Below are 17,640 nucleotides of genomic sequence, written 5' to 3'. Positions count from 1 at the left end.
TGCTCCAAGGTACAATCTATTAATCTATTCATCTTTCAAACAACATGCTTAGCTGAAGCATGCACATTGTCTGTGTGTCATGTCTTACATATATGCTCTCTTCATTAATAACAAACGCATACGTTTTTTTTGCCAGGTTCATCGGTTCAACGCAGCTCAGGCAAACTCTCAGTCTCAGCAGAATGTTCACACCACCACTCTGGCCAGAGCCAAGACTGAGATACTGCGAGTGATTGACATCCTGATAGAGAAAATGCCTGGCGACGTTGTGGATCTGCTGGTCGAGGTAAACATATGACATATAACATATGACATGTTATACTAACTACTACTTACTACTAATTATGAAGATGGAATTCTCCACAATACAAGTAAAACAATCCACTTGCATATTTGGCGTTTAGAAACAGTTACCAACATCTGTGAAAAATGTTTAATTCATTTTCCATTTTCCACAAAATTTCCAAAAACAACATTATGGGAAATATCACCTCCTTCTATTCCTCCTCTTCTCCTTCTCTCCTCACCTCTTCACCTCCTCTTCTTCAGGTGATGGACATCATCATGTACTGTATTGAAGGGTCTCTGGTGAAGAAGAAAGGACTGCAGGAGTGTTTCCCTGCTATTTGCAAGTAAGTGTGTGTCTCTGGGCCAATAAGTCCCAGGGGCGGGCCTAGAAGGGGGGCCAAATCTATGGGGCTAGAGTGATTTCAATCTGACAATTGTGAATCCATTGGATCAGAGTACTGTTACTATCTATCCAAAATTCGGATACCATTAAACCAGTGAAACCAGTTAAAGCAGTGAACTGCTTATGTGTGGAAAAACAGTCAAATATAGTCATTGGTGCTGCCGGCTTAACTGTTTCTCAGGTCCAATGAGTTTAACAAAAACAAAGTGACATTTTCAAGAAACTAGACATGCCAATCTTCGATTGGACCTTTGCCAGAGCCACAAGGGAAGCTTCTGCTTGGGTACCCATTACTGGCTGTCAGAAAGAGACATAAGCAAAAGGCAGACCCCTTTCTTAAATATCCTCACTAAAGGGATCACTCTTTACTGGGTGAACACCAACAGCAACTAGTTCTCTAGACAGGAGAGCAGCAGCCAAAAAAGCCAGCCTTGTGGTATGGAATCACTGACAGGACTATGTGGGAAGCAGCATGCTTGGTTATGTTAATTAAGGCCTCTTGGTTTGTGGCCAGCTCTAGCTCTCTGCTGCCGATAAATAGGATGACTTGAACACACCCAATGTGATCTTTTCAACTAGACAGTGTTTGATTAAACCTCATACAAAAAAAGGCTTTTGTCCAAATCAGAGCCACAAGTGAAGCTCTGACCCACTTCTTCCCTACTGGCTGTCTGGAGGTGCTTCTGCTGAATGTCCGCTGGATGTCCCTCTTTTTAGGCCGGATGTCCATCACCTTCCACTTTTTGCATTGGTATTCTAAACTCCGGTCTTTTTCTGAGGACTATGGTTAACTGCTCCTCAGATCTCTGCAGGGTAAATCCAGACAGCGTAACAACATTGGCCGCCCAGAGGACATTGTTTACTACCGGTAGCCGTGTAGCTGCTACAGTTAGCAGTGGACACTAATAGAATATAACATTATTTTCCACAGTCAAACATTACAAATAAAGGCTTTTAAACTGTAGAGTTACTACATTAACGGAAATTGTTTCAGGAGTAATGGGACTCGGAATTGGGGAGAATTTAACAATAATGGCAGCCAAGATGACATTTTATTGTTGTTAGCATGTAGTTACATGCAATAATGTTATCATAGAAGGCTGCCTTACAGTTGTGTAATACTAAGCCTGAAAAACTGAAACGGAGCGTTCAGACTCTTTGTCTTTGGATATCTTCCTGTTTCATTCTTTTTCTAGATGATGCCCAGTTGAATGTTTGTTGAATGTGTTAACTTGGGTTTGTTGTCCACTTGTTCAGGTTCTACATGGTTGGTTACTGTGACCGCAGTCACCGCATTGCTGTGGGAGCTCGCCAGGGTTCAGTGGCCCTCTACGATGTCCGTACCGGAAAATGCCAGGTACATTAAAAACTCTACACCGCTCATCTAATTAGATCTGTCGTTTGATCACAACAGGAAGAAAAAGCCGTGTCGAGCTTTCACCTGCTCTTGCAGTTTTTTTTCCATCCTTCCATCCATCCATTTTTATATTCATCTCTGTTCATCTCTTGCTTAATCATTCATCCATCCATCTGATGAACTGATCATCTACTGTGGATCATCCTCTTCTCCCTCATCTTTTTTACAGTATATCATCAAACATCCATCATTTGATTCATCCGTCCAACATCTGTCATCTGTCCAATTGTTTCTTTCCTTTCTTTAAATTTTTCTGTCCATCCATAAAAAGGATGCATCACATCTAAAGACTGGAGAGCAGTAACAATAGGTGTAAATAAAAGGAAAATTACGAGAAAATAAAGAGGGAAGCAGGAGAGTATTGCCTTAACGTATTTTTCTCTCTCAGTATTTGATTAATGATGAAGCAATGACTCTCTTATCACATTTGTTGAGTCTTTGAACACATTTATGTTTTATTGTGTGTAAGATTGTTTAGTGTATGTGTTTTGTGTGTGTTACTTGCCTTTGTTTGTGTGTATTTCTGTACGTGTGCGTGTGTGTTTGTTGGTAATTTGCTGCGTATTGATTTGCAGTAACCTGAACAGTCTGGTGCAGGGGGTCATTTATATCTGATAACAGCACTGGCCTATGTTCACCCGACATTTTGTGTGTGTGTGTGTGTGTGTATGTGTGTGTGTGTGCGGCCGCTTGTGTGTGTGTGTGTGTGTGTGTGCGAGCAAGCGGGGTGTAAAGACAGAACACGCTTTTCCTTTGAGTGTTATTTACAGTAATTAACAGTTAATTGATAATGCCATTGAGGAAGCAAACAGTTTAAACAATATGTGTGTGTGTCTGTGTGTCTGTGTCTGTGTCTGTCTGTGTTCGTGCATGGGTGCGTACGTGTGTGTGTGCGCGCACGAGTGCATGTACGAGTGTTTGCTGTAACCATTTCTGTCATTTCATTTCAAATGTACAGTACAATAATACTATCGTCTTCATTAATAGGGCTGGATATCTCTTAGGTTTTATTTCTTCTGGTTTTTATTGATTCTGGTACTCCTTGGTACTTACCGAAAGAGGATTTTAACAATGGGCCAATTATTTCAACAAGAAAGAAACAAAACTAGAACTGCACGCAGTTTCAACGAGGTCCAAGCCTCCCCTCGCCAGTCGTCCCCAGCGACCCGGGGAGAGCTCGATAGCGAAACCCAAAGCGAACTACAGAAGCTTTGCTTGGTCATGAAATGCGCACACAATTACGTAGCAAAATTCTTCATACAACATGTTGTATTACTGCAGTTTAGGCAAACCTCAAAACCTCACGTCGCCATTGTATGTGACACCTTACAATTTATGTTGTATCGAAAAACACTTGCGCATTGAAGTTAAATTAAGTTTTAGCCACATTTTTTATCACTAGCTAATGCCCATCATATTGTACGCCAAGCTAATGTAGACAACACTGAGGTAAAAAAAGGGATAATATGTAAAAAATGTTCGCTTAATACAGATTGCTTTCTGCCAAACGCCATCATTTTGTCATTGATTACATGCCACTTACAACACAATAATACACCAGAGACTTAATTCATTGATAAATTTCGACATCGATCGATCCAGCTTAACATTATGTGCTACGCTGACAAGTAGCTCATGCTAATGCTTGGTGGGGAATGTTATAAGGTTACTTTGTTCAAGTTATTTTATTTTAAGTATGATTGCTATGATCGAAGTAAAGTTAATGTTAAACAGCACTGGGCTAACACACGATTACGTTTGCCAGCTAGCATTAACAATTGCTTTGTAGACAGAAGACAAATCTTATGCTAATTTAGCCAGCTATTCCACCCTGGTTTTCTGCCTCACTTCCCGCCGCTAAGTTACTTCAGTCGGGATGAGAACGGTCAACCACCCTGGGGACACGACAAATACACAGTTAGCCAGCCATTATAATTAACTTACAGGAATCTGTACCCAGTCAGCACAAACCCCAGCGCTGGGGGATAACAATGCTAACAACAGTAACAGAAAATAGTATGTTCTGTCGGGGAAACATACCATATTGCCCCAGGCGTCTGAGTCTGGCTGGCCGCAGTTTTTTTGCTGAAATTGTCCCCCCTTTCGCATTTGGGGGTCTTCTTTACAGTTAAGTTTGACCAAGAAATGGTGACTGTCCTGTGGACAAAAGGTGAAGTTGGGGAGAGAGTTTTGGCAGCCATTCCATGGATGTAGGCGTATCATCGTCCGTTATCTCAGAAGATACTCGGCGGGCAGCCCCAAATTTTCTATGTGGAAATAAAGTTGTAACATGTCCAGAGAAACATGTCAACTTTAGGATAAATAGCATTATAAAATCCGGGTTCAAATCTGCTCCTTTTGAACAATCAATGCCAAATCTGTACGATCAGTAGGCTTAATCCATAGGCCGAATAAACACTTTGATCACAAGCTCATTTTAATGCGAAAATTAAACAAGAAATATGAAGAAAAGCAAGAGATGAACCTAAGAATGGATGATGGGTTAAAAGAAGGAACATGGGTTATAAGATAGAGGATAGAAGAGGGGAGAAAGGGGAGATGATTGTGTGTGTGTGTGTGTGTGTGTGTGTGTGTGTGTGTGTGTGTGTGTGTGTGAGCTTGCGTGCATATGCACGTTTGTCCAACTGTAGCTAGCTAGTCCCTGCATGACCATCTGCCACAGCTTTGATCAGCCTCCGTGAACAGCCCTTTGTAAGCTGCATCACTGTGTGTGTGTGTGTGTGTGTGTGTGTGTGTCCAGCTGCTTGCTCTGCTTCTTTAATAGACTCTACTGAGTCTACTAATTGAACACAAAGAAACAAACTGATCTTGCTCTCTGTCTGCATCTGTTTCTGTCTGTAATCACTCACACCATTGAAAACGCTCTGCAACTAAAAGGTATAGCTCTGCCTCACAGTTAACACCTCCCTCTGCACAGCCCATCAGTGTAGCTGGCCATACACTAAATTATCGCTTAAGATCAGGAGAACAGATATTGTGAAATACAATGAAAGCAATAATCCTTGTGTAGTTATCCTCTTCAACTGTTTTATCTATCCCACTTTCAAGAGTTTATGACGAGGAAAAAACATAAGTTGCTCGTCACTGGAGGAGCCCATTGAGCTGAGGTGGATGTGGACACATCAACGTTAACGCCGCAGTGTTTACCATTGCACATTAGCCTAGCAGCTAGCGGAGTTTCCTTCTGCTTATAGCTTAATCCCAACAAAACAGCACGGTTGAATTTCAGTCTGCATTCACATTTTTAGTTGGTTATATTGGAGAGAGAAAGAAGTTAGCGGGCTGCCAAGTCGCACTCTCTGCTCTTTGTCTGCTTAGCTGATAACCCACGAGGACCCACGAGATCTCGCAAATCATGTAGAATAGAACCACAAAACCAACAACAGTTTTTCCATCCAGAGGAGTAGAGAGGAAACAACTCAGTGCTGTGTTTTCAAGGTGTAGTGCAGGGAGATATGATCTGCTGTGAGCACGCACTATTTTATTTGGACATTTTTTATTTTTAAACATTTTTTGGGGGCCTTTTTCCCTTTATTACAGTTGATAGGCATGAAAGGGGGAGAGAGAGATGGGGGATGACACGCAGCAAAGGGCCGCAGGTCAGATTTGAACCCTGAGCCACGACATGGGGTGAATGGTCTTACTGGGTAAGCTAGAGGCCACCCTTTATTTTGGAAATTATCTGGATGTTTTATCTTTTGACTTCCCGTCCCGCACTATCTGCCGTGTGCTGAATGCTGCGGAGCTCCTCCTCCTCTTTAGCTGTACAGTTATTGCAGTGCTATCTCTACCTGATTGTGAGCAACGTTAGCATTACCTATACAAACACTTGTTTAGCTGTAATTATACTTCTGTTGGTATCCACTTTGCACTGCTAGCATTCCCTGACGGAACCAACAGCCATAAATGTTGCATCTACTGTACTCAGTTGTTAGCATTTTTAGCATACAGTCAGGAACATTTATGAATACGCTTTAAATAATGCAGACCGAAACTACAATTCGTATACACAACATACATACTAATTTAATATTTATATTTGTCCAGCCACTGAATTCACACTTCCTGTGTGTTTGTGCTGTTCTGCGTAGCGTTAACCGGACAAGCTTACACATATCCAGCTGCTTTTGTATTTTCAGTATCTGTATTTTTTGCAACTTTAGTACTATCTGTACCCTTTTACTAGATGTTGTTAGCATCCCCTTATTGAAATCACTATACATTGCTAGGGTGTGTAATTGTTAGCTACAACCTGCAAGCAGGTACCGTGGTGCTGTTCCAGGAGTATAAGGCAGGCCGTTGCTAAAAAGTGGCTAAACAGGTGCTGTAGCTCTCTTCGCAACAAGCCGGACACATGTTGGTTCTTTGGAACAGGCGTTTATTGCTTTGCATCTGTCCTTAGGTCAATGTATCCACGTCACGCCCTGAGAACTATATGAATGAACCTAGTAAGCACGTCAAATAAATTGAACATTACAGAGAGAAATAAAAGGTACATATTGCGCTTGGCGTGGATATAAATAAAGCTTCACATGTAAGACAAGATACCTCGTCGGCTGCTTGTCCTGAAAAGAGGTCTGTAAATCCTTGAAAGTGCTTTACTGTTCGCTTTGGCCAGAGTAACTCCAACTTAACCCACCGGAACAAATTCCGTCGCAGCGGAAACCACAACAGGGGACTGTAGTTCCGAGAGAAACAAAACACAATAGACCGAATCTAACTATTACATCTGCAGTACTTTTACATTAAACACGTTTCCTATTTATTGAGCGCATTACTCCATAAAAATAAACCATATATTTACTGTGTGCATTAACTATGCGTCATAACACGTCACATACTTAAACAGCATTTACAGGTGCTTTAATACACGTTTGTTCGTATGCATTGGGCTAGTACTCCTTCCTGCAGTGCACACTGCCAGGACCTGCTCCAGCTTTGGCTCATGGCCTATGTTACGTCATGCAGCTCACTATAACAAACACATCAGTAGAAAGCGTTTGAATATGCAATGGGTTTTTGTGAGTTTTAAACCAAATACGCAATATGTGATGCAACTTTCTGTGAAAACACCTTTTGTATTGGTTAACATAGAGGAGGCGGGACTTTAGAGCTGTCCGTCTTAGTCACGGAGGATGGCAAAAAGATGGAATGAGCCTTCTGTGTGACACACACACACACACACACACACACAGAGTTGAGTCCCCCAGGCATCAGGTGTATTGAAGTACAGAGTGCTGTAAATGGTTTCAGTGTGCTCCACTGCTCTCTGATAGGCTGATTGATTTGGTAGGCAGTCCACCGTGACACACACACACACACACACACACACACACACACACACAAATCTAAATATATATGAAAGCATCAATATTTGATGCACATTTAAACAGGTCTACTCTGCAACCGGTGTCTCTTTCTATACAGATTTCTATCCCCTTCTATTTGGCATTTGATAATTCATAATAAACTCATTACATTTTCCAATTTCCTGGTTATGTCTTTAAATAAATATTAATTTATATAAACTTAATTAACGCATCATTTGTTAATTAAGCAGCTGTAGCTCAGGTAGTAAAAAGGTTAGTTAATCCCCAGCTCCACCTGTCTAATTGTGCCTGAGTAAAACAATAAACCCCAGATGCATTTGCCAAGTGAATGTAATGAATACACATTTTCAAAAGACATTTGAAGTTCAGTCATCTAGATCTTAAAAACTAGTTGGGGTCATCTTTAAGTCTCATCAGTTTAAAGATTATTTGGTTTGAGCTGTCCACTCTGTTGATCATTTTGCTTTTAACGACATTAGTGATGGTAAATGTGATTTGGGATCTCGCTAAAAAGACAATAATGGAGGAGAAAGACTGACAGAGGTGATGACAGAAAGATGGGTAAAAAAAGGGATTGTAAAGAGGTGAGAGAGGTAGGAAAGAAAGAGCGATAGACCAGAATATAGGCTGGAAAGCAATCCAAAAAAATCATCTTTTTCTTAGCCAATAATGCTGATAACAATAGGATTCCCCCTAAAAGGAAGAGAGAATGAGAACAAATTAAAATGATGAGATTTTCATTTCATTGAGCTATTATTATTTTTCTGCTTTAATCGCCACAGAGGGGTTATTATTTCATGGTCTGGATGCTTGAGGCAACCCATCTTAATCGTATCTGGAGTTTGTAATACCAGTCACAGGCAGAGGCGGGGTGGGGATTTCTGGGATGGCGTTTATTGCGTTACACACCCTTCATCTGGTGGGACTGTTTATTGTGTTACACGCGGCATAACGCCGCTTTATTTCGTCCCCTGAGTTCTGGAGGCGAATGGCAGCATCTGTTGGGCCAGAAGCTGCCCCTCATCTGATGGAATTAACTCGTCCAACCCAAACACTTACTGTCAAAGAAAATCTGGGCGGCAAGACAGCAAAACAAGTTTTTCGGAGATGCCTCGATGAAATTTCAACAAAGACCAAAATGTGTTATTTTTCTCATTTTTATTACAAAATAGGATTTATTGAAGTCAGGGTTTGAACCGCGAGCTGATGCTGCTTTAGTAGATTCATCAGCAAGAGGAATTGTGTGGAAAACTCAGCGTTTGCTGTCCTTAGGTACACGGGTGATAAGGAACAATATGAAGTTGTTTTAGATACGTTAGATACGTTACAAAACCACTTTGATACTATAAAGAGACTATGTTTTCATTTGTGAAAAGGTTCTATAGAACCTCAATAACTGTGTTACACTTCATAATCTGATAAAATTCTATTACAATTTTGGACCATACGAGCAGCACACACACCCATGTAAACACACTTTTTATTGCATAGTGCCTGTCAAAAATGAGCCCCTAACACAAAAGCAAAGCATGGGAACCCTAGAACATTATAACATTATAATTTTAACAGAGTCATAGGCCAGACATTTGTATTACTTAAAGGGAAACCAGAGGAAATTAGTTTGCATTATGCCAAAAAAATAATGCAGCAAGACATCAAATGCTAGATGGAAAGTCATAGTCCTTTAGTTTCATTGTGTGCTACAGCGGTGTGTGCTGGCAGAGAGACAGCGGTAACAAGACTGAAAAGACATATCATAACTCAACTTGATATGTCCGGGCAGGACTGTATTGAAAAAAACAAAAGCAGTATTTGAAAGTACATAAACATACAAAAAATTAAAATCCAGAGCACTAGTTTATCATTTCAGGCCCCTTTATTATATTCCTATCAAGTCCCTATTGTAACTTATTACATATCTGAAAGAGTTTAGTGGTTTACTTCACTAAGTATTTGTATTTATACCTCATACCATATTTTTTATTTATCATATAGTGGCATATTTTATAGCTAATCAGTGAGTTTACACATCAAGGTTGTAATATTCTTTCAGTATAATAGTACAGGGGACTCTTGTTATGTGCATGCTGTCTGGACAGCAGCGGGGGTTGGCAAAATATTTCTAACACCCATATCAGGATCGATGCACTGCTGTGGTGTTATTGGTTGTTACCAACAGTTTACTGCAGTGACTGTAGAGGCCGTGAAGTTTACATTAGGGCGGTGAACAGAGTCATGTCTTCATTCAGGTTTTTGGATGTGACATGTCAGCAGTGTGGTAAGCACACAAATGTGTGAGTTGGGACTGATGATGCCTGTCTGTCTGTCCATCCATTGTACACAGGGATGTGAATGATAAACCATTTACTGACAATAAGAATTTTGACCACTTAATACTATCAGTTAAACAGTTAATACATTAATATTAAAACAAAAATAAAAAGTTAAGTAAACAACTTTTTTTGCATTGTAAAAGAAAACATTAGCGGTCGGTTTAATCTAAAAGCATTTGCTTCCATTTCTATTTTCATACAAAGCCCTTTAGAAGCTGCAATTACATAATTAATATACGTGCCAATTTAATAGTAGTTGAAGCAGTAGTACTGCATCATAGTAGTACATTGGGTTTAATGTTGTTGCTGTTGCATTTGTATTTGGTTATTTTCCGTTCCTTTGGTTTAAAGTATTTCCAATGAAAAAAGTTTTTTTGTATCATATATTCATTTTATTCTGAAGACTGTAACATACATCACGTCACTCTTTGCAAGCAGGGAGCTTCTTTGTTTTTTTTCTTTGGGAATTGTTTACTTTACCGGATTTGAGCCTGATTTTTATTACAAACGCAGTATTGTGAAAGAAATCTCCTTAAAGGATTCACTGAAACTGTGCCTGCAAAATTCAGAGGAACCAGTTTCTACAAGTTTTCACTAAGATGCATGAGTTTAGCTGCTGTTAAAAAATGGTTCATTTGGTTTAATGAGTCTGTTTGACTTTCCCACTCCAGAACATCCACGGTCATAAGGGTCCTATCACGGCAGTGTCATTCGCCCCTGATGGCCGTTACCTGGCAACGTACTCAAATGCTGACAGCCACATCTCCTTCTGGCAGGTGAATGACTCACTCACTCACACACACACACACACACACACACACACACACACTCATAAATACAGATACATACAGTCTTACATGTTTAGTTTTTAGGCCTTAGAAAGTTTTAAGTTCAGCCATCAGTTCAATTCCGTTTTATTATTGGTATCAATTCATAACAAGAGTTATTTTAAGACCCTTCACAGATAGAGTAGAGCAAGACCACATTCTATAATTTACAAGGACTCTACAATTCTAGTATTTCCCTCCAGAGCAAGCATTTAGTGCAACAGTGGCGAGGAAAAACTCCTTTTAGGAAGAAACCTCGGGCAGACCCAGGCTCTTGGTAGGCGTGATGTGTGATGAACAGTAGTAAGTCCCAATAAAGATAATGGAAATATGACAATAAATAATAGTTTGTAGTAGTTCGTGGCATAGCAGGGCATTACAGGGCACAGCAGGACGTAGCAGGGCACTGCAGAGCGTAGTAGAATGTAACATGGCATCGCAGGACGTGGAGCAGGACCACGGCGGCAGCTGCAAACATGATTTTAGAGCCTCCCTGATCCAAAGAAACTTGCTGGGGGGGAAAGAACTCCAGGGAACAACTCCATAGAGCTAGGTTAGTAATAAGCATTTCTGGGACATGGATGCAAATGGAAAGAGAGAGGAGCTCAGTGTAAAAAAGGAAGATCCTTGGCAGTCTAAAACTATAACACCATACTGTAATTCCTCAAATAAATACCGGTAGTCATTTAAAAGCCGGGCCTCTGATAGTGGCCAGGGGCGTGGTCAACACGAACAAATAAAGGCCGGCCTCAAATTATGGCCGGGGGAAAAGTGTTACAGAATAGATAGATAGATAGATAGATAGATAGATGTTTATTGATCCCAAGAAAAATGGGAAATTACGGTGTTACAGCGGCAAAATCAGTCACAAGCACAAATATAAATATAAATGAAATACTAGGAAAAATATACATACATACAATATACATGAAATAATAATATGAATAAATTAAAAGAAATATTTAAATATGTACAGGATGGGAAGACAAAAATGTGCAACTACTTAATAATATGCTAAATGTAAATAAATGTAAAAAAACCAATTTTGCAGGTTACATTAGTGCAGTAGTGTGGTGTCCAAATATATGAAATATATGAATATATATAAAAGTGCCTTTCATATAATGTGCATTGAAGTTTATCGTAATGTACATTTCTTCCAATTTAACAGATTCAACAATATATTCATGCTTTGTTTTTCTGGGTTACGTATTATTGTCCTTCCGGTATTTGAGTAAATGTGGCTGTATGTGTTACACAGCCAAGTAAACAAAAAGAGTTTTAAAGTATGCAGAGGAAAACTCGGGTGAAAAACTGCAAGACATTTCGACATTGACCCCAAGAGGATCCGATACTGGAAGAAACAGAGGGATGAGCCGACAAGATGAGCTGGCAGGAGCAGAACATGGCTAGCTAGCTGGAGGTGGAAGGAAAAGAGTTAGCCTGGAGCTAAAAACGAAGCTAGCTAGCTGGAGGTGGGAGGACAAGAGTTAGCTGGAGATAGAAACGAAGCTAGCTAGCTGGAGGTGGGAGGACAAATGTTAGCCTGGAGCTAGAAACAAAGCTAGCTAGCTGGAGGTGGGAGGACAAGAGTTAGCCTGGAGCTAGAAAGGAAGCTAGCCAGCTGGAGGTGGGAGGACAAGAGTTAGCCTGGAGCTAGAAACGAAGCTAGCTAGCTGGAGGTGGGAGGACAAAAGTTAGCCTGGAGCTAGAAAAGAAGCTAACTAGCTACCATATACAACGTTAATCAGATACTGGTGTAACTACTGTAAGATCTTATCGTAATCTACCAGCAGTACTGTAGTACCGGTATTACCGAAATTAATACCCGGAACATTTACAGGGTTCAAACTGACACACTGGTGGTGTTTGATTATTTCTGACCCAAATTGGCTTTTTTAAAAAGGTTGATTTAAAACAATTATAGCCTACTTGTCAAACAGATGAAATTAGAAATAAAAGCTTGTCTCTAATAGAAGCCTGCTTCAAATAAAAAGCCAGGTAACTTCTGGAGTTCAGGTAAATAAAGGCACTGGCTTTTATTTGAGGAATTACAGAAATTACGAGCTGGTGCAAGACAGACCTGAGCCAGATCTAGTGGGTAGAGGGGTCTGAGGACTATGAAGAGAAGCAGAGAAGAGAAGGGGTGCCGTCTCTGCAGCTATACACCCTCCCCCGTCGGTCCAGGTGAACGAGAAAATGTCATCAAAGGTGACACCTATTCTGATTTGGTTAACAGTTGCTGTTGATGAAGTTGGTCTGAATTAAATTCCAGCAGCTTTTGTAGGTGCCTTGTTTCTCCGAGCATTAGGATCATTAGTGTGCTGGTAGAGGGATGCATCTGTTCACACTTGAGGACTAAGTCCTCATTGGTCACTGTGGTATTGCAATTTCAAACATGTAACAGTGCTGACAATGGCAGTATAGCCATAAAGGGAAATCAGAGCAGGACAGTGATTGATTTGAATCGGTCAAACTTTAAACTCATTTACCAGCTCTGGTATTTGGTGTTAAAAAGATTCATCCGCAGCTGGCAGCTGAACCAAAGCTAACGAAATCAAGCATGAAAAGTAGATTTATAATGAGTAACTTGTGTTGTGTGTTTATTTAGCAGCTGTGTAGTAAACCCAACCACACAGTACAAAAAACATTACTACTGAGTTGTATCAGATCTAAACTGACAAAAAATTTTGGGATTAAAGAAAGATTTGTTTTAATTAAAATGGCAGCTGAAACATTTAGAAAAACACCTTCAGGTTTTTTTTCCGTCAAATAAACATAATGTGCATATTGTGCACTATTAGTCATAAAAGTATTCTCTTTATTTAATCTTTTGTTTATGATATGCTGTACATACAAAAGCAGAATAAATTGCAAATCAAAGTTCCAGTGCACGAAATAAATATGAACATAAGCAATAACATAAAGTCAACGGACCAATCACACATGAAAATGATAAACACATACACACAGACAGACACACATGTCCTAGCTTCTTCCCAGAACTGTTATTTTGAATGAAAGGTCTTTACGACCTCTGACACGACTGTCTGCAGACACACACACACACACACACACTAATGGCATTACTGTAAGCATAAACCGCTGCTAGCGCGCCGGCAAGACGGCTGCTGTGGTAATGAGCTGGCAGACGCTCTGTCGGTGTGTGTTGTGTGTATTGTGTGTCTGTATTGTGTGTGTATGTGTTTGAGAGAGAGAGAGAGATAAGGGTGGTGTTGTCTCAGGGAACAATAGACTTTCTACTCCGTTTTTCCTACACACACACACACACACACACACACACACACACAAGCACACACAAGCACACACACAAGCACAGACAGTCTAATTGTGTGCCGCCTTCTCAGGACGCATCGACACAAACATCACGGGTTAATCTCAATGTTTCATCAGAGAGTTCAGGAGTATCGTCACTAACAGGAACTGGTGATAAGGGTCTTCCTTCCAAATGTTCAAAAACTTATTTTACACAAGTATTAGACAATAGTTTGTATAGAATGTATGCGAACAATAAATAGAACAGGAAAGGTAAAGCAGGTAAAAACTTTGAAGCACAGGAAAGTTTCAGCTCTGATTACACAGATACAAAGAATATCTTTGTGGCTAAGTATAAATTGGCTTTTATTTAGTTTATAGTTTTACTACGAACAATTATAACCATAATAACAAGTTGTAAAGTGGGAGAGTTTGCTGGTTTCAGTATATTTTCCCACTCTAAACTTCCATTTCCAAGTTTGATCTTGAACATAACACACAGGAATCTCCTGGATATTCTCACCATTCCATGTTTATGATAGGACCAGAGCAGTTTCAGAGCTGTTTGCCATGGTGGATAGCTCTAAATACTACAATCCTCATGAGATAGAAAAGAAAACGCCCAGTTTTGTTACAGATATTATTTATTTTTACTCATTTTTATTTAATTAAATTTTTAATTTTTGTTTTTATTTATTCATTTACTAATTTAGGTTGGCCAGTGTGAGTTTGAAAACATGTATTCAGTGTTGGCTAGTGTAATGTATAATGTATAATGTACGTACGTGTTATCTGCAGCTTTGTGTGTTTCTGGTTCTCCTCAGATGAACACCAGTCTGCTGGGCAGCATCGGGATGTTGAACTCGGCCCCTCAGCTCCGCTGCATTAAGACCTACCAGGTCCCTCCTGTGCAGCCGGCGTCCCCGGGCTCCCAGAATCACCTGAAGCTCGCCCGCCTCATCTGGACCTCCAACCGCAACGTCATCTTGATGGCCCACGACGGCAAGGAGCACCGCTTCATGGTCTAAACCAGATGTGTATCTGCAGCTGAGCCCTTGTTGTCGTCTGTAATGGTCAGTGGTCACTTTAGCTTTAGTTGCAGATATGGATCCTGAGCTGCTGAGTCTACACCGAGTCTAAAAAATAAGCGAGGCTGATGGTAAAGGCTCAGGTGGTTCCATTCCCTGTTTGTCTTGTAAAAAAACAATAAGACATTTTATGTGGAAAAAGTAAAAACCCAGCTCAGGTCCAGGATTTGGACTGGAGGAATCTTTTGTTTTCATCTTCCATAGTGATCATTGTGAGGAAACTCACTCTGTAATTTATTAAAAAGCTGTGATAGAAGGCTTGTTTACATTATGATTTGCGTCAATGTATTTTTTTTAGTTAAAACCTTCCTTTCATTCCTATTTATTTGCTTTTTTTGCTGGATGTCACATATCCACTTTATCACCAACTTGTTGCAGCCATTTTGTATCCCAACTGTTGCTGTTTTTTAAAGTCGGCCTTCGGCTTGCTCCCAGTTGGCTGACCTCCTAGTTTATATTTTATTTCAGTGCTAAATAAGATCCTCTTTTTTTAAATGTGCAATTATTTTTGGATTGACTCTGCAGAAACACTGACTGGAATATGGATTTAACATAGGGACTCAAAATCAATCAATCTTGGCTCCATTTTCTTTTCTCTATATTCAACTTTTTGTATCAGAATCAAAAAAGGAAACACCCTAGAATGATTTCTTTAGTTTTCATTTCTGAAATAAATTATTTATGTAGACTTGAAAAACTTGTTTCAAGACTTGTTGCAAACATTTTAAGTAAATTATCCGCTATTCTTTTGAAGGCTTTGGTACTCTCCATCCTCTGTAAGACATGCACACGCTTCACACATTTCAAACTGCATCTGTGTGTGTGTGTGTGTGTGTGTGTGTGTGTGTGTGTGTGTGTGTGTGTGTCTGTCTGTGTGTGTGTGTGTGTGTGTGTGTGTGAGAGAGAGAGAGAGTTCTTTGGTTTTGCTTATACTTTTGTGACACCTTCAAGGCTTTTCCACGCTCTGTGAGCTTCACCCAGAAGTGTGTGTGTGTGTGTGTGTGTGTGTGTGTGTGTGTGTGTGTGAAAATACACTTGGGTGTGCGTGTACACACACACACACCCTACTTCTCCTAAAAGCACGATCACAGTAAACTAAGAAACTGGATGTGCATCATTACTCACTGCAGATATTAAAAAGCACAACCATTTCTTTTTGTTATATTTAAATGGGATAATGGCAACATTGTATAATTCTGCAAAAGGGGTTCTGGGATACACATGCTAACTCAGTTTAGTTCTTGAGTTTAGATTCTATGGCTCCTTAGTAACTGATCTGTTTGGTCCAAAACAAAAACAATCATATTTTTTATGATTATCTTTAAACGTTTATAATTTTTCTTCCCTTTGCGTTGAGTCTAAACCCAACATCTGCTGGGAATCACTTTTGGCTATCAAGTGGTTTTAAGTCAATTTAGTTTATTCAGCCCTTCTCTGTTTTAATTAATACCACCCAGATTCCATTGCTCTCTTTGTCTACATGTTGGTTCAAGTTCCCAAGTGGATGTTTCCTATTTTCCAATGATTGTGGGTCATGTTACTCAATTCCTCTGGCTGTGCTGGAATCACTCACGTTATTAAAACTGTACTGGAGTTTCATGTGTTTGAAGGAAAAAAAAAAGCGTTCACCTTTCTTGCCCTGTTTGGGGATTGTGTGTTTGTTTGCAGATGACAACGCTTTACATTTCACTGATAGATGTCAAGACTTTTTTTTGTCTTTTATTGCTTTCTTTTTTCGTTTATCCTGCTCCAAATGTGGATGTGTACAGACTATACCATCAGATCTGCTGTCTAATGTAATCTGGTAATCTTGTGTTTGAGCTTGGATCCTCTTTGGTGTATTTGTTGTGGCTAACGTGACTGTCTGCCTGGCACTGACTGCTTCTTCAAATGAGTTAATTTATCTGTTTAAGTCAGTTATATTTAGGAGAAAATTGTAAAAGTCACAGTATTCCATTTACATCTTTAGAAGATCTTGATGAAGATCTTGATTTCCATTTAATTAAGAGAAACAATAGGTTAATGGGACACATTTACAGTTATAATACCATTAATCTTCTTTAATCTTTTTTAAATGAAAACGCCGTCTGTTCTCTTAAATGTTGCTGACATTCCTTATTACTTATTAACTAACCATATCCATCGCTTCTTCTAATTTAGCAGTTATGCTTTAGCGGCGTGATCTTTTAAAAGAGGAGTTAAAAATCTGGTTTTTGTGACCTCCAGTTATCTTCTTGCCTTGCTTCAGTGATGTGGAAGTATACTCAGCGATGTGCCCGTACACCATAAGATCACGGGTCGGGGGTCAATCATTCGACCTCTGGCTTGGAGGTTTTCCAGCTTGACTCTTATTTATGGAGGGAGAAACATATTTGCACATTATACCTTACTGTTGGTCAGGACCTTCTTTTTTTTAAATGTCCCCATTTTAATGCTCAGAAATATATGCAGAAAGAGAAATATATGTACATCTATGATATTTATAGAGTGACTGCTTTCTTTCAGAATTGGACATAATTTAGATTTTGACTTTTGTACATCTTGGTAGCCACTGGCATGTTTGAAGAATTGAGCACACATGAATTTGACAAGACACTGTAATAGCTTTAATACTATATTTTCCACTCTTCCTTCTCCCTCCTTCCCCCCCCCCCCCC

At 39.8% G+C, this 17,640-nt stretch overlaps 1 protein-coding gene and 1 long non-coding RNA gene across 4 annotated transcripts in view; one reads left to right on the top strand and one right to left on the bottom strand.

Moving 5' to 3' along the window:
• Positions 1-15,222, top strand: part of LOC117959018 (WD repeat-containing protein 7) — a 137,022-nt gene extending 121,800 nt beyond the window's left edge. For all 3 annotated transcript variants that reach the window (XM_034895852.1, XM_034895853.1, XM_034895850.1), the window contains 5 exons: positions 137-286; positions 550-632; positions 1,949-2,048; positions 10,464-10,568; positions 14,720-15,222. In XM_034895852.1, the coding sequence (XP_034751743.1) occupies positions 137-286; positions 550-632; positions 1,949-2,048; positions 10,464-10,568; positions 14,720-14,923 (642 nt within the window). In that variant the 3' untranslated portion in view covers positions 14,924-15,222. The remainder of the gene's footprint in view (positions 1-136; positions 287-549; positions 633-1,948; positions 2,049-10,463; positions 10,569-14,719) is intronic.
• A 1,275-nt stretch (positions 15,223-16,497) lies between these two features.
• LOC117959031 lies at positions 16,498-16,871 on the bottom strand. Its single transcript, XR_004659858.1, has 2 exons — positions 16,760-16,871; positions 16,498-16,708 (listed from the first exon to the last, which is right to left on the bottom strand). It is a non-coding gene; the product is annotated as an uncharacterized LOC117959031 (long non-coding RNA).
• Positions 16,872-17,640: the final 769 nt, after the last annotated feature.

The sequence above is a fragment of the Etheostoma cragini genome, chromosome 16 (genome assembly GCF_013103735.1).
Source record: "Etheostoma cragini isolate CJK2018 chromosome 16, CSU_Ecrag_1.0, whole genome shotgun sequence".
Taxonomy (NCBI): Eukaryota; Metazoa; Chordata; class Actinopteri; order Perciformes; family Percidae; genus Etheostoma; species Etheostoma cragini.
This window is presented reverse-complemented; position numbering and strand designations above follow the sequence as displayed.